This window comes from Hoplias malabaricus, chromosome 12 (assembly GCF_029633855.1).
Source record: "Hoplias malabaricus isolate fHopMal1 chromosome 12, fHopMal1.hap1, whole genome shotgun sequence".
In the NCBI taxonomy this organism is placed as follows: Eukaryota; Metazoa; Chordata; class Actinopteri; order Characiformes; family Erythrinidae; genus Hoplias; species Hoplias malabaricus.
The window spans coordinates 26,328,331-26,350,663 of NC_089811.1; the positions used below are offsets into that span (position 1 = coordinate 26,328,331).

At 39.2% G+C, this 22,333-nt stretch overlaps 1 protein-coding gene across 2 annotated transcripts in view; it reads left to right on the forward strand.

The window, feature by feature from the left end:
- Positions 1-22,333, forward strand: part of sema5ba (sema domain, seven thrombospondin repeats (type 1 and type 1-like), transmembrane domain (TM) and short cytoplasmic domain, (semaphorin) 5Ba) — a 208,813-nt gene that overhangs the window by 170,477 nt on the left and 16,003 nt on the right. Inside the window, exon 23 of one of the 2 annotated variants that reach the window (XR_010804681.1) lies at positions 6,420-6,510. Coding sequence is in view for 1 of the 2 variants with exons in the window: in XM_066686852.1 (XP_066542949.1) it covers positions 6,420-6,425 (6 nt within the window). In the remaining variant the exon portion in view is untranslated. Of the gene's footprint in view, positions 1-6,419; positions 6,532-22,333 lie in introns of those variants that run through there. The other variant, XM_066686852.1, reaches the window with a different exon arrangement.

Genomic DNA, 22,333 nt, shown 5'->3' on the forward strand with positions numbered 1-22,333 from the left:
ACACAAGAACAAAACAAATAGAGCCATGTGCTAACTGAGCACATGGGGAACCAGAAATAAAACAGTACAAGACAGGGTAATGGCGTGACACTATTATATGAGTACACTAGTGTGATCCTCACCTCACAGGATTGGCTCTGGCATTAAAGCCACTGCACTATTGTCCAAGTGTCAGAGAAGAAATAATTTGACTAACTTTGAGCTGGAGTACCTAACTATGCATTATTTAGCAGAGGCACCAAACGTGTGGTTTTTTTGTATGCAGAACCTGACACTGTTTCTCCTCTTCAGTGCAGAAAGTCAGGATAAGGAGCTACTGAGGGTGGAGTGAATGCAGATTGCGATTGATCAGGGCTTCTACACAGGCCCAATGCCTCATGAAACCAGTCAAATTGATCTTTCTCTGAGACTGTCACTGTGAGAGCTGAACATGCTGTCATTGCCCAGACTGAGATAAGCCTGACATCCCAGCTCTGATCTGTCGTTTTTGTTCCAGTCTGTGGACACAAGGCTGATTTGTAAAGATCAATGGCTTTCTGGCTGATATCAGAAATGAGAACTCCGTCACATGGCCCAGTATTATTTACAGTGCAGAAATATCTTAGCACAGCAGTGGTGTTCCTTTATACTGAGCATATATTCTAGTCAGAGTCCTCATTTGATGTTTTTAATTAAATACAAATTATTCGTTTGGAAGCATCAGTGGAAAAAGCATGAATATATTAAGCAGAAATTAAACGGAAACCTCAGTCTTTCAGCTGTTTAGAGAATGCTGCAGGGATATTTAAACGTCTTAAAACTTTGTGTGACAATCCACACAATAACATACACTTTCAGTGATGGTGAGGTCAGGGCTCTGCGGTGGGCAGTCCATTGTCCTCAGCTGAGCCAGCAGCTTCTTTAACTTATCTTCTTTTACATCTGTGTTATTTTCTTATTAACGTTTCTTTACAGGTCCATGTCCTTTCAGACCCGAAATGTTTAGTTACTGGAGAGATTTAAAACCTTTATCTTAAAGATAAAACCTTTAAGTACTGTTTAGTAGCTTAAATTAAATAAAGAAATCAATTTCAATCACATTCTCCCTCAACTCCTCTTTCACTCACACAGTCACTAGTACTTTGCACAAAAAACAATTGTGTCCTTGTTTTAAATCATTGGTAAACTCCCTTTTTCTTTTGTTATTCTTTGATTCTTTTACTTTTTTTATATCAGATCTTCTCAGAAATTTCTTCTGAAACATGAGTAACTCAAAGGGAATGATGACACAAGGGTTTATGAACCAAGGGTGGTCTCTGATATTTGTGCTCCTCTCTAGTACATGAGAAAGCTTGTGTAATCCCTGATCCCTGCTTTAGTCAGTGTGCTGTGCTGAGCTGAAGGCAGCAGCGAGTGGTGGTTCCCGTTGGTTTTCTGTGCAACAACATTCAACAAGAGCTGTTTTTATGTGTGTATGTGTGTGTGGGTGGGGCTAGGTGGGGTGCGGTGGGGAGGCTGGGGGTTCAGTGCTCAGGTGCTATGCGCTCCTCTTCACTGCAGTCACTCAGCGGTGCTCAAAGTGGGTTTTATTGATGGGAGTGAGGTCACATCCATCAGCCGCTATCTGCTGACCACTGACACAGACCGATCACCAACATCATCCTCCAGCCAGTGGCCAGCTGACACCACACCAGCAGTGATCTGTGTCCTGGAAGAAGAGCGAAGAAATGAGAGGAAGAATGCAGGAGGAGAGAAAAGAGTGAAAGAGGACTGAGGAGAGAAGAGAAAGAACAGAGCAGTAAGAAAAATGAGAGGGAGGAGCAAGGAGGATTTAGAGGAGGGGAGGAGGGGAGGAGATACAGGAAATGTAACAGGAAAGAAAGAGAATAGAAAGAGGAGCGAGAAGGCATAGAGGGGCTATGAGAAAAGTGAGGAGGGAGGAATCAAATCAAGTGTTTTTATTGTTATTTCAACTATGTATGGGGTGTGCAGGGTGTACAAAGTGAAAAAAAAACATTCCTCTAGAACCAAGGTGCTTCACAAACTGACTCACTTTCACAATGCTACATAAAGTGTAAACATGCAAAACTCAAGTACAATTACAATAAACACTAAAGTTGGGAGGCATGGTGGTGCAGCCACTAATGTTGCTGCCACACAGCTCCAGGGACCTGTGGGTTCCAGTGGTTTGTGGGTTCGAGTGACTGTCTGTGAGGAGTTCGGTGTGTTCTCCCCGTGTCTGCGTGGGTTTCCTCCCTGTGCTCCGCTTTCCTTCCACGGTCCCAAAAACACATGTTGGTAGGTGGACTGGCAACTCAAAAGTGTCCATAGGTGTGAGTGTGTAAGTGAATGTGTGAGTGTGTGTTGCCCTGTGAAGGACTGGCCCCCCCACCAGGGTGTGTTCCTGCCTTGCGCCCACTGATTCTTGGGAGGTTCCTAACCCTGAACTGGATAAGCGCTTAAAGACAATGAATGAATAAACACTAAAGAGTTTTAACCAGTTACAGTTCACTGTGTATGTGTGTGTCCAGTGCCCACTTCACATCCAGTCTCTGACTGTTGAGGAGTGTGATGGCTTGAGGTGGGGGAGCTATTGCAGTCTGGATGTGAGAGCTCAAATTCATTGGTCCCTTTTTCCAGATGGTAGGAGGGTGAAGAGTGTGTGTAAGGGGTGTGTGTGACGGATCCAAAGCTGTGCAATTCCCAAACCACGTATGATTCTGCTGCTCAGGATGCTCTCAATGGTCCCTCTGTAGAAAATACTGAGGAAGGGAGGTGGGAGATATTCTTTTATTAGGCTTCACAGAAAGTAGACTGAGGATAGAGTGGAGGGAGAGAGAGAGGTGAGTGCAAACAGCACTTAAACTTCTTCAGGGAATTATGTTTATTTGGGCGGTGCAATGACTTAACTTGGTGGTTAACATGTTCTCCTCCCAGTGCTGGGATTTTGGGTCCCATCTGGGTGGAGTACGGGTTTCCTCCTTGGCCTCCAGCTCCCTCCCACAGTCCAAAAACATGGAGGTTAGGTGAATTGGCTTCAAAAATAACTGTTCTGGGCACTGTGTCCTGGGTGAAGCCCCTAGAGCTTGATATAGTCCTCCAGGTGTGTGGTCGTTCCTGGTAGCCGTGCGTATGCTGTGCACGATTTGCTGCCATTTCTCATGTGTGTTTGTGGATTTCTGTGTCCTTGGGTATCTAGAAAGGCGCTATATAAGTGTAACTATAAAATTATTGTTAGTCTGTATGTTTCTTTTAATCTGATCACGTACAAAGATAGAAACCCAAGGGATGTGTGTGCTAATACACCCATAGCCGTGTCTGATGATTTATCATTCTGATCGTAGAAGTCAGAGACTCTAAGTCTCTCTGCTCTAATACACCACAGTCTTGTGTGCAGACGTCTTAGAGCTGTGCCCTGTCATATCAAATTACATTCATTCTGCATACCCACAGATCCATCCCCACAGAAGCTTTTGTCTATGGCCCGTAGCATGATCTGGTTCCCTTTCTGTAATTACTTTCGATCTTTCCTTGTCTACTTTAGTTGGCGACTGTGTGAGCAATGGAAAAGTCTGATCAGCAATATGCTCTGGCACTCTTTGTGGTGTTTTTGAACAAGGCTCATTCTGTTTTTTGATGCTTGGGTTCCAGAGGGAGTGGGTAAGATGCATGTGCGCATGTTTACAAGATGAGCAGATCACACAGTTTCGTGTTTCAAAGGAGGAAATGGCTTTCGTTTAAGTCTCTACATTACACTCTTCTGAAAAAGGAAAAAAGAAAAATAAGAGCCGTACACAAACACAACAGATGCTTGGAAGTGACTGGTATCACACCCTGACAAATAGTAATTGGGTTTCACAGTTGAGGAGTTATTAAAGTCTAGGAATCTTTTTTTCAAGAGTTGTATGTCACACTATACTAGTGTTAACTGAAGGTATACATCTGGACTTGCTTTTGCAGATGGCAGTGTATTGCAAGTGTCTCAGCATATGAAATAAATGTGCCCTGTGGAGGAATCACTGGCTGAGAGAGGAATGCTATAGAGCATAAACTTGTTGTTCACTAAAACAGAGAACAAAATACTCTATAAAACTGGCCTTAAACTGAGTCCACCACAACCACAAAATGTTTACATTCCATACCCTGTATTTTTATTCCAATATTTGTGATCTAAAACTAATTAAAAAAAAAAATCTGTACCAGGTTTCATTAATGTTCTTGTGGCTGAATGCAATTTTAACCTCAGAGAAATGTTCAAACAACCCAGAAGAGTAGAGGATGTTACTGCAGCAAAGGCCCTGACATATGGCTTATACTTTAATAATAAAAGAAAAGTTGAATGAGCAGGTGTTTGTAAAACTGTTGCCATGTATCATGGGCCCTTTAAATAAGAATAAAAATCTTTGAGGCTTCACCCACACGCCCTGGGCATTACAAAGGAGCTGAAGATCCTGGCACTGACATTGTTCCCTGACACACTCCTTTAGCCTTTCTAGCTCTCATCAATATCTCACAAAGAACCTTACTCAATACTGTGTACACTTTTCTGAGCTAGTTGGTATGGTCCAGGTCTCCGTTTCTGTACCGTAATTGCACAGCTGCCACAGAGTGTACCATTCCATTGGCCAGTCCTTTTTTGTGGAGCATATACCTATTTTATTAGCTGTGTTAGCAATGGCTGCTTTTAAAGCTGGAGTTGGTGATTTTGTAGAAAACCCCTCCCCCCCAACATTCAGCCCTCCTTTCAAAGCCACTTTCCTAAAACCCAAATGTGCAAAAGGCTTGTTAAGTTCCACAAAGCATTCAAACAATATCCGCCTACCTCATGTCTCATTCACACCCACTCATAACACCCAAGAGTGTTTATGGCCAAAAACTCTTGGTGTTTGCTCTGGTTTGCCCTCTGGCTTCATTCAGCCTCTTTTTGTTTAAAAGCTTAATTTACCTCCATCCTTCTTCTCTTTGTTTGCTTGCACTGTTAACATGGTCTACTGCTGCATCAAGAAATGCCATCTGAAGCTCTGTTACACAAAGTGAAAGTCATATATCAACTCTGAGCAGAAACACTGCTGAAGTCCGAAAGAGGAAACATGGCTGTGGTCTGACGAGTCCGTATTTCAGCTTGATTTTTAGGGAAAAACAATAAAAAAACACATAGTATAAAAAAACATGGTATAGCTGGTAAACAGGTTCCTGTCCCAGATTTTTGAGTGCTCTGTGAGATGTGTGTACACACTACAGTCATAATGTTCAGAAAAAGACTGGGAAAGATTGTTCTTTTGCCAGTGAAATAGAAGGAAGTTCAAGTAATTTAATAAAATATTCTTGTTTTAATTATAATTTTACAAAAGTCCCATCCTTTCTTTAAATGCATTTGTAGATGGTCTGTATGTTGATTCACTATTTTAGAATGTACAGGATCTCCACAGAAAAGAATTATCTTGTCCTAAACTGGTATTGATTTAAATACAGAGAGCTGCCATGCCATTTTATACTTGATGGGGTCTCTGTAGGAGGAAGTACTGATTAAAATATAGCGAATAGAAAATATCACAAGTACCATTATGAAAGGAACTTTTTAACACTTGCATATGAATGACCTTATCTTGAATAATAGCTGAAGGTTTCACCCAGGCACTCAAGGTCTGTGAAATGGGTCAGGTATGACTAAAGGGAAAAACCCAACCCCTTCTCATTATAGGAGGCTTAATCCTGTTATTGGTAGAAAGGGCTATGACAAGAAAGAATGTGTGGGAGGCAGCGATTGGGCAGTGATATAGTGTGCTTTTTCCTGGAGTGTTCCCATTAATGAAAGTAAGAGGAAGCCAAATGATGTTAAATGACCAGACTGAGTCATGCATTTTAGAACTAAAAGCCACCTCCATTTGTACTCCCTGAGCAGAGAAAATGAATAGTGCAAAGAAAAAAAAAATCAGCACTTCTCCAAAAAAATCATTCGGATGGCCCCTGACGATATTTGTTTAGAGTGGTATTGAATTATCCAGCATTTTCTGTTTGATTTAATCTACTTAACTACTTGATCAAGGATCATAAATGCTGAAGTATGCCCTGACAGGCAACAGTATTGATGGCAAGGCCATAAAAAAAAGCTGACAACTCAAAAAATGTGGAAAAATTAAACAGCTGGTGCTAGAAAATAAATGGAGGCTCATTCTAGTTAGAAGATCCATTTCTCTGCATTGAGGAAGAGGGTATTACATTAATTATGCTAAACTAAGGTAAATGGTGCTGACAATGTCTTCAAACAGTGTTCATACAAACAAATAGCAGTCATTGTCTTTGGCCAAAATGAAAATATTGCTTAACTGTCTAAGTAAAAAAAACAAAAAACAATGCTTTTAATGCACTATCCAGAGTGTGTGTGTGTGTGTTATCTAAACTTTAGGTATTAATGGTATGTTTGTTCTCCATTAATGCAGGGATGATTCCTACATTTTGGACAAGGCTTTAACGTGGATGTTGGAACATTTCTATAAGGATCTGAAGGCATGCAACCACTACGACACAGCGGTAAGATACAGATATTGGTCGATTAGTTCTGGATCACAAACATCACTATATCTCATCCCAAAGGTATTGAGTGGAGCTTCATCATGCCTATACCCTTAGCAGTGAGCAGGGTGATCTTTACTCGTCCAGAGCTTTTTACAGTCAAGTCACTAATGGATCTGTGTCACAGAATATTTGTCTAAACATGAATTCAATCAGGCAAAGAAGCAAATCAAATATGACCTAAGAGTTATAAACTCTGCCTGGACAGACCTACGACAAACAGTGTCTGGATGGAGAATGCCTTCAGTTTTTGTACCTCCGAATATATTCCAAGAGATGACATGATGTGTAGTGACAGTAGTATTTTGGGCTGTTTTTGTGAACCCATTTTTTTATATACTGGAATCATAATAATATGATGTTATACAGCCAACATCCCCTTTCAGCAATGTTTCATACCTTTACTCCTGAAATATATCAGCACAAATCTTGTATGCCCCAAAAAAATACTGGGTCTAAGACCTGTTTACTTAAATAGTTTGTGATAGAATGTAAACATTGCTTCATATTCTAAATGTACCCTTCCCTCCCCAGACCAAACAGTCCATTTATGGAAACCTACCTGCAAAACCAGCCCATGAAATCATTTATTTAGTGATGTCATGAAAAGCTAATCACTAATGCCTCTTTAACTTGCATCAATTTATCCCTCTGCATCAAGTGAGGATATAAAGAGTTTCAGTCAAGCGGCATATACAACATACAGGACAGCCACTTAGAGAAAGATTTACACATCTTCCCTGCAAGGTGAACTTCACCAGAGAGAGTAAAACATCATGAGGTCTATGTCATTGTAACATGATATTCCAAGCCATTCTGGACCATTTCTATTAGTCTATTAACACTGAAACTAAGTTACTTTAACATATTGTCACTGTCCAAAGGAAAGACGTGTATTTCCAAAATAGTTTCATTACAAGAGGAAAAACCTTCTTAATTTGACTGCGGATAATTCTGGAGCTTTTCTATTGGTCCATTCATAATGTAAGGACAGCTGCTGTGTTTAAATGATGTAGTAAATATAAAAAGCACATATATAGAGATATATGTTCATCGCTGCAGGGTGATATGTGAAATAATGAAAAACAATGAAAATAATTTTGTTCATACAGTGATAATATGTGCAGGTACAGTAACAAAATTTTTAAATGTATTTATTTGTGGTTTGTTTGGATTGTGATTATTTTTAGCCAATGTTCTCCCCAGCTTTTTATTATTGTTCATTTCATGCACTAACTTTAGCTTGGTCTTCCCGGTCACATAGTACTACTGTATTTGTAGAGTGAACACTAGCACATGCTTCCTATGTCAGCTAACAAATGTCTGTATGTAATGCATTATGCTTAGTTCTGAGGGCCATTCAGAGAATGCCAACTGTGTTCTCATGGACTCCTGGCAATGCATTGAAAGGATTGAAAGGACCCTTAGGAGCCCTATTTTTTTTTTCTAAGGAACGTAGAGGGTGTGTGAAATGGTCATGTGAAAGTAACTGATGACTGTTTTGGTCCATCAGCTCATTCAAATGCCATAATTGGACCTTATAGTGTCCAGAAAGCTGTGGGATACAGCCTCTTTTAAGCAAAAACATGAGGTGAAGTGGAATGGAATTCTTAATATTAAATTCTAGGTGTTGAAAAGAAACCTGTGCTGAACTATTTAGAGCATGTTTTCCTACATTTTACAAACTTGTATTGTTCATGTCGAGAGAAGCCTTTACTGTGGTTCCCTCAGTAATGGTTCTCCGGCTCCTACTTGAGGCTTAATGTATCTGAGTTTGACCTGAGTAAGCTGTTTGCAGTTATATTACCTTTGTGGTTCTCAGGAGGAGCAAGTGGCAACTCTAAATCATTTATGTCGCGGCGAGCTCAGCTGGAAAATGCAATGCAAGCCATTTTTTCGACACCTTGTGTAAACAGGAATGACTCAGAACTTTGAAAGCAGCCTTTACTTGAACAAAGGGGAAAGGCACTTGGTGCATTAAACTCTGGAAAAGAAGAGAAAAGAGAGTAGTCCTGAAAACAGCACTGCGCTTCTCAAGGCACAATTCGGAGAGCTTTTAAGCAATTTCCCCATCTTCCTGCTTCACTGCAAATTTAACTTAGTTTCTTCAACTTACCGGAAAAATGTCTTGACACACTTTGAGTTATGAAAAGGATTTTTGCCTATTGTACCTTATAAAGCAGAGAGTAGGGACAACTTGCATCATTTAAAAAAATCAACACTTACTGATTTGTCATTTAAAGCAGTGGCTTCATAATGTAGCAGGTGGCTGCAGATACAGGTGGCTAAGCACACAAACAAAAACTGGGAGAACATACGTTCAGAAAGTTCTCACAAACAGAACTGATCCTTTGTGAACAGAAACATTTCAATAAATTAAACTCCTTTGAGTTTCTTGCATTGTGTCAGGTTTTGATGAATATACACTATGTCCAAAAGTATGTTCACTCCTTCTAATGAAGAATTCAACTACTTTAGGCTATACCCACTATAGACGCATCCATTCAACGGTGCACATGCAGCTTGCTTAATCTCCATAAAAAGTATATGGTCAGTGGAATGTAGCTGTAGTTATGTAGCTGTAGTCATTATGCCCAACGCCAATGGTCAGGTATAGGGGTGAAAAAAACACCCTAATACTGGACTGTGGGGCAGTGCATCTGTGTTCTCTGGAGTGAGGATACTCCATAAATAACTTTTAAATAAGATGTAATGACACTTGTAATCTAGGACTAATGTTCTTGTAACTTAATGGAAATTCTGAAAACAATGTACTAACATTTAGTGTAAAGCTTTCCCAGAAGAGCTAAAACTGTTTCTGCAGCAAGGAAAGACAAACTACAAATTAATATCCTCCATTTCAGATGAAACCTTGACAGGTGTGCAAAAAAATATACTGTATCAGGGCAAAGAGAATAAGATCATTTTTAACATTAACACATGACTAGAGGAAGAGATCCATATACACTCTGTATTATTTATTTATGAACTCTGGGGCATTCAACATGAGGAAAACCCAGCACATGTCTTTAATCTTAAGAATCTAATATCAGGCAATTTCAGATTGAGTTAGTGTTTAAATAACCCACACTGCTCTTGTGATAGACAGGGTCTTTGAGAACATCTCTCACTAAGGCATGCTGTCAGACAGCCCTGATTCTATGCAGGTGAAGTAACTGCTGATCCTTAGACTGAACTCTCTCCACCCATGATACGTCTTTTAAGAAGAATGGCAATTTCACAAAGCAGGCCTACTGCAAAAATGATACCTTAGCAAATCATCTCCAGTCTATTGAGTAGGTTTTTTATTTCTTAATATATGGTTGTTTTATGAATATTATTAAGTCCTGAAATGTAAGATCAATTAAGTTGATGGATTTTATTTTCAGCTGTTCAAACTTTGTGTGTGTGTGTCTGTGTTTGTGTGTGTGTGTGTGTATGGTCCAGATATAGTTTGTTTGAGTACAAAACCTGTACTCACATAGTGTTTTGTTTAAGGCAAGACTACAGATGCTTAGTGTAAATTTAGGGGACCTGTTAATGTTAGTCTAGTAGTAGTTATTACTAGGATTAATGTAGGGTTAGTTTAAGGGTCAGGGTCAAACTTGTATTAGTTAAGGTTAAGGTTAGTATAAGGTTAATGTTTGGCCTTGAGTAAGAATCAGGGTTATATTAAATCTCCACAAAAATATACGTATGTCTATTTAATGTCCCCAAAAACCATGGACACAAGACTGTGTGTGTGTGTATAATGAGTGCATTCAATACGGTAAAACAAACAAACAAAACATCTGCAGATATTTACATTTATTTGTATGTAAAATGTAACTAATACGTTTTCTGTTATTCCATGTACATATTGTGCTTATTTCAAAGATGTTCTACTGAAAAGGACAAAAGTGCCTGACTATGGAATAAGTTTATTAATAAGGTTAATAATTTGAATAATTATGTATATAATAATGGCAATCTCAGAATATTATGTATGAATGTCTTTGCTCCAAAACACAATATGGTTTTACACAGGCATTATATTAATAACAAAAACATATTTATCTTCTTCTAAACAAAAATGGATGTGGTTAATTAACCCAGTTTCACTGGTAAACACACAGGGAGTAAAATGCTATTTCGTATATTGACTAAGGTGTTCTCACTCGCCATTATAGGCAGAGAGAGTTAGTTCCTTTCAGGGGTTCATTTAACATGGTCCTGAAAGCAAACCAGCTGCTGGAGCCAAGACACTTCAGCACAGGAGCCTGATAGGAACAAAACGCTACTGTTTAAGTGAAACGAGAGTGGGCCTTTGTGGCAGACTGTTCACTCTTCTGCCACTTCTCTCCTCTCTCTTTTCTGCTGAGGACGAGGACCTAAGCCTTGTCCCAGAGAGCTCATCAAACACAGCTTTATACTCAGCTGAAGCAGAACTGACACTGAGGGCTGACCCTTGGACCCCTGGCTGATGTACAGGTCTTCAACATTATTTGCTATGCTCTCTGGAGGTGGACAGAAGTTAAAAAGAAGGATTTATGGGGCTGCTGTAAATGTACCTTGATCCTGAGCGGTGGTGAACAATGTCAGTGACAAACAGTGGGCCACCTGCTTAGCTAAGCCACTAGTCAGGCCGCCATTGACCTGTTTCTCCACACCTCTCTCCTTGTTTAAATCAACAGCAACAGATGCTGATAATTTTATTTATTTGTTTATTTATTTATTTATTATTGGTTCTCTGTCTGGGAATTCATCATCTGTGTCTCCATATGTTTCACAAGGCAGGGAAAGCTGGATATATTGAATTAACACAGCTTGAAGCCCATCTCATTGTCCCACTCAATGCGCTCTATTCACAACTCATACACACTCATCTATGTAAAGCAGCAGCACGGCAAAGTAAGGTAAAAGTGGCTATAGGGCTGGGAAAATCAATAAATCAGGACAATACTAATATTGTTAACAGGGTTGTATTCAAGTCAGACTTCAAGTCAGAAACACACATTAGCACTAATGCTAGTTTTCCATTTGCTGTTGTTTATCAGGTTGTTCCAGAGGTTTTTGTGTTTACATATTTGAAAAGTACCCATCCATTACCACTTCTAATATGTCCCATGTTATTTGATTACTTTAAACAGACATACCCCATCATGGTGACTGGGGCTGAATGTTCTGCAGAAAACATTGTGGGGTTCACCATGCACAAATTCATTGCATATCTAATGCTGCTTATTTGTTTGTGTTGGACCACCTAAACAGGACAGTCTAGAAAAGGCATTTTCGCTTACTGACTGACTGACTCCTAATGTTGAAATGCACATGCGTGAGTAGAAACTGTTAGTTCCGCCATATTTCACAGAGAGAACTTAAGGTGGCGCCACTACACCATCTGTTGTTAGTTCAACCATATTTCACATTCCATTTTATGAACTCAATTTTTTAATGTAGAGTTTTTATAAATATAATGGAAGACTTTTTTAATGTGGTATGAATTTTAATGTGACCATTTCTATGAAGTGGTCATTTATTTAAGGTGGAAGCCTCAATAAAATGGCAGATTTTTTTAAAAGATGGAGTTATTTTTAAGATGGCCTGCAAAATACATTGGCAGACTTTTTAAGGTGGTATTTATTTTAATTTGACCATTTCAATGAAGTGGTCGCTTACGTAAGGTGGAATTTTTAAGCAGTACATAAGCTAATGATGCTACCAATATGTGAAAAGCCAAATTTAAAGTTTGTTCATAAACTTTCCAAAGTGTAAATTTTTCCCATAGGAATGCATTGGCTGAAATTTCAACCTGCTCTAACTTGGTCAATTTTGAAACTACAGCCACAAGATTTCACACGGTTGTTTGCGGGTGCACCGAGACTCATGACGTTGAAAATCTGACCTCATGCACTCATCCGTCCCATTTAATTCCTCCTTCAATATCCCTCCATTCACTTGAATGGAGCATGGCTAGTGTGAGTGATGTTATCGCACTCTAGCTCCTCTGCACGGAAAGCCTTTTTTCACTTTTTAGCCAAACATTTCCCCGTAACTTCCTTATACTTTCACCTAGAGACTTCGTTTAAATTTTAAATGATAGAGAAATTTCCCCTTTCTAACACCTGTCAATTTGAGATCCTCTGAAAAGAGTTTTTAAGATATGAATTTTGGTTTGGCACTAGTAGTGGGTGATTAACTCGTTATGACGCAATCAATTCTTGCTCAAACTGCTAAATTTTTACACCAAATCGATCAAAGGACTGTAGATCCTTTACCAACTCGGGTTGCTTGTGCTTTTGGAGAAATCCGACTAATGGATTTTGAAATACGAGCTTCCAAAATTAATTTTTCCCATAGGATTGCATTGGTGAAAAAATTTCAACCTGCTCTAACTCTGTCAATTTTGAAGTTAGATCCATGAGATTTGACACACTCAGAACCGGGCACACCAGGACCCTTCACCTCAATTTCAGACCTCTCGCACTCATCTGTTCCATTTTATCCCGCCTTCAATATCCCTTCATTCATTTGAATGGGGGATGGCTAGAGTGTGTGATGTCTTTGCACTCTACACTCTAAAATCTAAAGGATACTCGAGGCACTTTTTGGGGTTCCTCAGTTGGCCCCTTAACTGTTTTTGTTTAACATGATCTGAAATCTTTTAAGGTTCTTCAGGGAACCTTTTTTAAACTCTTAGGTTCTTCAAAGAACTTTAGCTTATTTTTGGTTCAAGGCTACTACTAATATTAAACCTCAAATACTACTAATCACAACAAAATTTAAGCAAACAACTGAATTAATTAAATGACTTTATTAAAGTTGTATGTTACATTTTTAATAATTCAGTTATATTTGAATTAAAAGCAATGAACAAATAAATATAATAAATGTACTCTAAATAAAGTGCGGAATACAATTAAACAAATAAAATAACTACAGGCTGGGCCTATATTCATGGCTGAAAATGTTGGCACCCATGAAGTATTTCTCCCAGAAAATTATTGCAATTACACATGTTTTGTTCTACACGTTTATTTTCTTTGTGTGTATTGGAACAACACAGAAAACAAGCCACAATTGATAAAATTTCACACAAAACTCCACTAAACACACTAAATTTGTTTCAAGCATGTGATGCTCATTCAAGTTGTGTGTGGGCAATATAAATATCACACCTGAAACCAGATAAAAGGAGGGAAGTTGACTCAATCTTTGTATTGTGCATCTGTGTGTGCCACAATATGCATGCGGAACAGAAAGAGGAGAAGAGAACTATCTGAGGACTTAAGAACCAAAATTGTGAAAAAAAATATCAACAATCTCAAGGTTACAAGTCCATCTCAAGAGATCTCAATGTTCCTTTGTCCACGGTGTGCAACATAATCAAGAAGTTTACAACCCATGGCACTGTAGTTAATCTCCCTGGATGTAGAAGGAAGAGAAAAATTTACGAAAGTTTGCAATGCAGATTTTGCAAGGAGAAAAAGTTTGTCCAGACCTTACAGTGACAAGGGTATGCATTTTGGGTTTTCCTGTTTTTGAAATGCCAGAAACACAAGGCTCATGGTGGTTCGGCTAAACTAGGCTTGCCTCGTTTCTCTCTCTTTTTTTTTTTTTTTTTAAAGATTATTTTATATGAATTAAACTGTAATAGCCACTCATGCAAAACATCTGAAGTGCAGTGATTAAGTGCTGTGCTTTGTGTCCAGTTTATGTTTAACTGAAAAACTAAAGTGGATTTGCACATTAATTTGGGGATCTGGAGCTCCTACACAATCTGTGAAACTACATTGCACAGTCAGGTTTTTTTGTGATCTGAAAGAAAGTCAGAAAACATGGGATAAAACGATCTGGCTCTCACTCTGAACTGAGCTGTGGTTCATTCTCATTTAAAGGAACAGGTGCTGAAACTTGTTCTGAACAGGATTAATTAGATGGGGAGAATTGTGATGTTGTTTTTATTATTATTAGTATAATTTATCCTTATATAATTTTGACAGATGTTTCACCAAGGTCCTAGGGAACAGTGTTAACTTGTGGAAAAGCAGCACAATAAATCCCCATAAAATCTATGATGGAAATTTGAATTTACCAGCATAGTTTATTCCCCTTTCTGTTAATGCATAATTTATGAGGTTACATATATTTTAAACAGCATTTTTTTATTAATGTGTTAGTAAGTAATATAGGCTCTGAGAGTTTGACGTCAGCATGGTTAAGGAGGGGATTTTTAGCAGCTGCTGTGGCAGTGGTCCATCACAGCTTGGCTGCTGGTTGCCATGGGGACAGGTTAATAGAGCCACTGACATCTTATGGCCAGCCTCCGCAACTGTGGGCAGTTTGGCTCACCAGTGTGCCACTTTTATGGCTGACCACAGATCAAAGCAGCAAATCCTGACCCACCAGTCCCTTACTGCCCACACCATAAAGCAATCTCCACTGCCCATACAAGACTCTGTGTCACTTTAAGTGATCAAAACCCTAGCATGCATATTGTGACGTATTAGGCAAAGGACACTATACTGCACTGGTGATACCACATGTTGGAAGGAAGAGTAATAGCCTCACTCATTGCTTGAATTGCACTCCAGAACCTAGTGGGGTGAATTTGGATAGAAAACGTTAAGGACTTTGAATTAAAACTCCTTTCATATCCCTTTTCCCACCCAGACAATATACACAACAAGACTAACTACACACACAAAACAGATCAATACCTACAACAAATAACAACAATAAAGTCTCTTTTTTACTGGCTTTGCAGTAATATTTGCATGTAGACACCCCCAAACAGGACCACGAAGCCTAATGTGTTGCCACAATATTCACTGCTCCTTTCACAAAGGCCAGTAAAACCAGAGAAGCTCTGCAGTAGTATCTATCAAAGGGAATGTTCTGCTTTGGTCTCTTCACACAGAAGCATGGGTTCAGCTTTGATAAGTGTGAGGGGAGCTGCAGAAGCCAAGAGAGTCCCAAAGCCCTGGGTTCTGCCAAGTTAGAGAAATCCTCACAAGGTTTAATCAGAAGAGGTACAAGACAAAACAGTTGAAAAAAAAACCCTTCAAACTCTTTACTCAAGTATATACATGCATGAGTGTGAGGCCTTTTACTCCTGTACTACTCAGTTGTAATGGGCTGCATGGATCTTGCTTGTAATCCACTCACTAACATTTGCTATTAGTGCTTTGCATCTAACATTCTGACAATGTTGTCCTTGTCAGTCCTCCTCCAGTCCCCCTCCAGTCCTTGATTCAGTCCCTAAAAAGTCATCTCTCTCATCATTCTCTACTGCAAAAAAAAAAAAAAAAAAAGTTTAAATGTAACACACCTTCACATTCAGTATATGCAGATATATGAATATGCTAGGAATATGGTTTATATGCAGCTCTATATATTTACCTTCATCCAGTATATCATCATTTTCCAAAGAAAATCAGTTGAAAGTTAAGAAGGGTTAGGGTAGGACAGTGACAATAAGAAGATCATTTGAATAGGCAATGATGTATGCAAATATAAATCTACATACCTTCTTTCAGTATGTGCAGTTAATATGTTATTAGTCCCCACCTCCACCTCCACCCACCCCTCCACTGCAAACTTGACAGGATTGATTACGTAGGTTTATGATGCAAGAAGCCCTTGTTGTCTGAATCTGCATGTCTGAGAACACTGCAGTGTCAAAGCAGAATGCTCAGCCATGACACAGACCGCTTATTTTGCTTTAGGACAATTTCTAAACATAAACCTGATAAGGCAGTATCACAAAATTAAAGCCAGAGATGCCAAACTCTTGTGATACAATAGCTCAGCCTTCCCACAGCATTGCCTGGATTTCTATTAGTGGAATTGCCACTGTATAAAGAGGTGCCCTACTTCTCTTACTGCTTTGCTCTGTTGTTTTCACTATTGTACTGTAGATACTTGCTCATCCAATGCTGCAGAGGTAATTATATTCTCCACTCTTCTAGGAAGGCTTTATACAAGCCTTAGCAGCATTGCTATGGAGGATCTGATTGCATTCTGTGAAAAAAACCAAAACATTACTGAGGTCAGATACTGATGTTGGGTGATTAGTTCTGGATCGCTTAAACCACCTCACCCATCACAGCTCCATCACTCCGAGTGCCATGCTCAGAGGCTTTGTTCCAATAAATATTGCAATCTAGCCAGGGTTTAGTGTTAGGCATGGTGATCTTACACTCTCAGAAAAAAAGGTACGGTAGAGGTACAATATTGTTCACTAAAGATACAAATTGTGTAAATGTACAACAGTGTTTAAAAGCCCAGTTTTGTTCCTTAAAGGTACATTACATTCTCTTCTCTGGCAGGAGAGATAAATGTTTGTACTCTTTATTTATAGAAATGTGTCTTATACAGGTACAGTTACATGTCCTAATTAAAGGTACAAATATTTACCCTTGAGGGGTACCACCAGAGAGACAGCAAAAGGTACCACCACAGTGACAGATTTTCTGACAGTGCATGCTTGTGCTGCTACATCCCAATCTATTGCCAATGCTGTGGATATTACACAAGCTGTGTGTAATAACTGAAGACTTGTGCCTTGTGTCAGGAGCAGGGACAGTAGCTGAATTTACTCGTTAGAACGGATGCTTGGATTCTTTTTATGTTCAAGTATTACGTGTGTCCAAACATTTGTTTTATTCATTCTTTTGAAGAGGATTTCTGTCACTTGTTCTAGTAATCTGAACACATAACAGCTTCTTGTTTGTTCCACATCTTCACACACTTAACCTTTACATAAGGTTAAATAATATATGGTTTCTGGTTCTGTAGTAAATGTAGACTACAGTGTAACCAATATCTCTTATAATGCAGAGAGTACAAACCTGAGATTTATCTTTAATCCAGTAAAGAAACAAATTTAGTAAAGTGCAAAGGCTTAAAACTCATAATCAAGAAACAGTGTAGCTTGTGCTTCGTTCCTTCCTATCTCTGGATTTAATCCATGTTACCTGAGGTGTGCAATGCGCATGGCTATCCAAGACTTCTTCCAACAAACTGCCCACAGCAGTGGAGCCTGTCTAGTGAAGGGAAGGTGTGCAGTGATTTAAATGAAATGGCTGTATGATCAAAGACTCTGCTACCCTGCCGGCCGTGGCATTTCCGCTCGTCTGGAGCTTATAATTGCTCTGAGATGTGCTGCTTTTGGTTAGGTCCACGTCTGCCCATATTAGAGCTGCGCAAGTGAACTCAAACCTGCTGGTGCCTGCTTGTTTTTCTCTCCTATTTCCTGTTGAGAAAGAAGGGGCACAGGGTGATGAGTGGGAGTCATGAGCATCACCTACAGGGATGTCTCTTATTAAACTGCAATGTGTTTGCAAGGACTCCACTCTGTTAAACCTCTGAGCAGATCAGAAACAGGGTCTTCATCTGAAGGGAGACCACAGGCAAAGGTACCAGGAGCATGTTAATATACGATCCTGTTAGCCAACCAGTGTAATGTAAACATGTTTACCCCTATGTTGCACCTGTGAGACTCCAGCTGAGAATGCTAATGAAATCGGCACACACAGAGGACATACTTAAGTCAGGAATAGCACCAAACTGTCACTGCTGGCAACAAACCCAAAGCCCATTTCCAGAAAAGTTTGGATATTTTGTAAAATGCAATAAAAAAATGGAATGGAATGGAATGTGAATGGTTCTTTCTCTTGAAGATTTATTAAATGGAAAAATGGCACAAAGAAAATATTTTGAATGTTTTCACTTAACACCTTGAATGTACTTTGCATATAAACACATATAAAATTTGATGTCTACAACACACTCCAAAAGTTGGGATAGAGACATATGTACCATGGTGTGACATCACCTTTCTTTTTATTTACACTATTTCATCTTTTGGGAACTGAGGATACCAATTGTTACAAAGTTTGCCAATGGAACGTCTGCCATGATTTTGTAGCATGTACAGAATGAGGCCTGGCATTGTCTTGCTGAATTAACCATGTTTTTTTTCCAGAAAAAGATGTTGTTTTGATGGCATCTCTATAAAACCCAATGTTTGACTCCACATCAATTGAAACTTCTCATATATTGTCTAAAAAAACATTCATTAATTCTTTCATTATCTGAAACCGCTTATTCAGTTCAGGCTCGCAGTGAGTCCGGAGCCTACCAGGAATCACTTGGCACAAGACGGGAACACACCTTTGCAGGGTGACACACACTCACACCTACGGATACTTTTGAGTCAACAATCCACCTACCAACGTGTGTTTTTGGACTGTGGGAGGAAACCAGTGCGGACACGGGGAGAACACACCAAATTTCTCACAGTCACCTGGAGCAGGACTTGAACCCACAACTTCCAGGTCCCTGGAGCTGTGTGACTGCAACACTACCTGCTGCTCCACCGTGCCACCCCTGAAGAAAAACATATATGTCAAAAATACTTTCTTTACTGGAGAAGGAAAAACCTTAACTTTCAAAGGGGTGGGGTGTGGCGGGTGTAAAATGATTTTTTTGTAAGTAATTTTGGAGCATTCTATTGGTCCATTCATCATAACATTCATCATCACACAAGGACATTCACAGTGGAGATACATGTTTTTCTTTGGACAGCATCCCACTTTGGAATATGACTGCATTTATGAAGGTCTATAAATGGCTTACAAATTGTCTATAATTTGTTATTAATTAGGTCATAAACACATTCAAAATCATTAGTAATAATTTATTACACATATGGGAAGGGCAACTGTGACCTGTTGCTTGCCAAATTATGAACCCACATTCATCTACAATGTCAAACCTCAGATCCTGCAGAATACTGACCTTATTCTGTCTTCTCTCTCAGTCAACATTAAGCCTGTTTGTTTCAGCACATATGTTTAACCATTTAAGAACCAAGTTTAACCAAATTAACCACTGATAGAAAGTCTTTTTAGACATTGATAATAATGTGGGTGGACGGTTTGCACGGTGGTGCAGCAGGTTGTGTCGCAATCACACAGCTCCAGGGACCTGAAGGTTGCGGGTTTAAGTCCCACTCTGGGTGACTGTCTGTGCGGAGTTTGGTGTGTTCTCCCTGTGTCTGCCACCCCCTCCAGAGTGTGTTACTGCCTCATGCCCAGTGATTCTGAGTAGGCTCCGGACCCACTACAACCCTGAACTGGATAAGCAGTTACAGACAACGAATGATAATATGGTGTACTTAACATATGAAATTACTCAATTCTCACATTGTTTTTTTTTTTTTTTTTTTTTACCTCAAACTTTTAGTAAGTGTTAAATTAATAACCATGTAATGAGTTTTAAATCTTTCATAAACCTTCATTTATGTAGTCTTCTTTTAAAGTAGTACCCAATAACCAATATGCCAGTCACCTCTGCTGTGGTCACTGATGCACCCCTCATATAATGAGATATATATTTTTGAGAACAGTCTGGACAGTTCCTTTCATCATTAGAATGAAAAATACTACATTCATTTTTTATGAAAACAAACAAACATAGACTTTTCTGAAAATAGCACGTTTTCACGGTCACTGGACCATCTGAGGTGACATTGGGTCCACAAAATAATGAGTTGTTAAACATAAAATTAATGTATGACTTCTGAGTTTGATGCAGTGGTGGATTGTAGTGACAAGGTTTTGAGGTACTCACAAGTCCACATGGCTGTATTTATCAGTCTGGTATGACAATTTCATATGCAATACAAAATATGGAATATGAAGGCTCAAAGGTCATGCTCATTCAGTATTGCTGTCCAGCCTTGCTGTACATGGACCAGTATTTCTCTAAATTTCTTGAATCAATCCATGGGTTTTTTTTTATTACATTTTGTCCATTTGTTTGACATATGAAATGCTTTTTACACAAATTTCAGGTTTCAGCATAAATAGGCAAAAACTTTCATTACTTTAAAGTCACCATTCACAGTTTTGTCCTGACAGTAAATAAATAAAATTCAAATTCAAACTGCTTTAAACTTTAAATAATATTTAAATTAGAAACAAACTACTCAACAACTGATATTTTCCCTTTTATAAAGAGAGGATGCTCTCTTTTTGCTTGTTAAAATGACCAGAACAAAATGTCAGAGTACTTCATTGCCTTTGTGTTGAGTTGTGGTGTGTTAAGAGCTATTCCTAGTGAAGCTGAAGTATTCTGTTTAATTCAGTCACATGCAAGTGTTTGGGCACACCTGGTAAACAGACATTTTGATTATTTGCATCAACTCTACACAAAGCCCATCTCTAGATATTTAAATTAGATTATTGTTCACTTTTAAAATTAAATGTAGTATATATTCTTTCTGTATTTTGAGGAAATGTCTCCCCATTTTTTCTCATCTCCAGCTTCACCCTTTCACTAAATCTCCCCTGATCACATACAGTGCCAACAGCCCTCTAGAGAGTGGAGTTGAACATGGTTCTTCCAAGAAATGTGAGGCAAATCAATGCTTTAAAAAGCTTAACACAATTAACCAAGTAGGATATAAACTTGTCCAGGTCTGTAACTGGTGGACAGATGCCCGTACTGCCTATCACTGTGTACAATGATGGAGAGAGGGCACCATCCTACTCACCCAGAGACCGAAGCCAATTGTGCGCTCTAGGGCTCCCGGTCTAGGATGTCCCAAAAATCACTTGCAGTCTCAAAATGATGGGCCCAATGCTTAGACTCCTGCACAACTCAGGAGCCCAGTGCACCTGCATTCTTTTGCAAATGCTCTTTTGCAAGCAGTGTTGTTTGTGATCCAGAACTATTCATCCAACATCAGTCCACATCCAACTTCAATAATGCCCTTGTGGCTGAATGCAGATTCTTACAGCAATGTTCCAACATCTAGTGGAAAGCCTTCCCAAAAGTGGGGTTAGTGCAGCAGGTGTCTGCAATGTAATGTAAAAGCACCAGGGAGAAGAAATCCTTTGAAAATTTTTCTGGACCAAGACCCATTTGGAAACTACTTCCCTAGACCAATCAGTGTTCTTCAAAGCAGGCCTTCACATTGAAATTGAAGGCTTATGTGCCCTCCATTAAAAGGCCCTTCTCTGCATTTAATGTAGGATTGCAGCCATACTCCTTCATCACTGTCTCCTTGACCCGTCACTATGCTTTAATATCTGGCTGATGAGCACTCTGAAAAAATATGCTAGAGGTCGGGTAAATGAGGCAGGAAAAAGTGGTAGGCATTTTTCATAATACTGGTTGTTGTTCAACTTGGAGTTAGAGAAGTCCTCGGAGACTTCCTGCAAAGAACAGAAACTATACTCATGAAAGAAGAACTGAAGTAAGAGTGGTGGGAGCATTTGAAGTGAAGAGTGAAACTGAAAACAAATTAAAGGGTATAAAAGCGTCGGTTGGATTGACAGTGAGTCCTATTTCCATCAGCAGGTGTGTAAGAAATTCAACAATGTGAGCCATGTCAGAACAGAGCGTGCGTGATCAGAGAACAAAATCGGATGTTTTACCAAATTGCTTGTCTACTGAAGGAAAGAGCCTGTTTAAAGGCACCATCTTGTTGCAGACAGCCTGTTGTTGTTGTCGACATGAAATTGTACCAGCACAACACGCTAGAAGTTCTGGCATGGCTTAGATCTTGAAAACCTTTAATTTAAACAAGTTTAATCACTCATTTTCTCATTCATCCTGAGCACTGTGAGAAAACAGAATTCTGACATTTGGAAGCATTTCTGAAGTTTTATGGGGCTGGGTGAGGGGTTAGAGGTGGTTAGATGGAAGGAAATGTTTGTCTTCATTTTTAGCTTAGATGACTTTGCTCCTCAGAAAGCTGTTGGACATGGAATTGGATTTGCTAGAAATG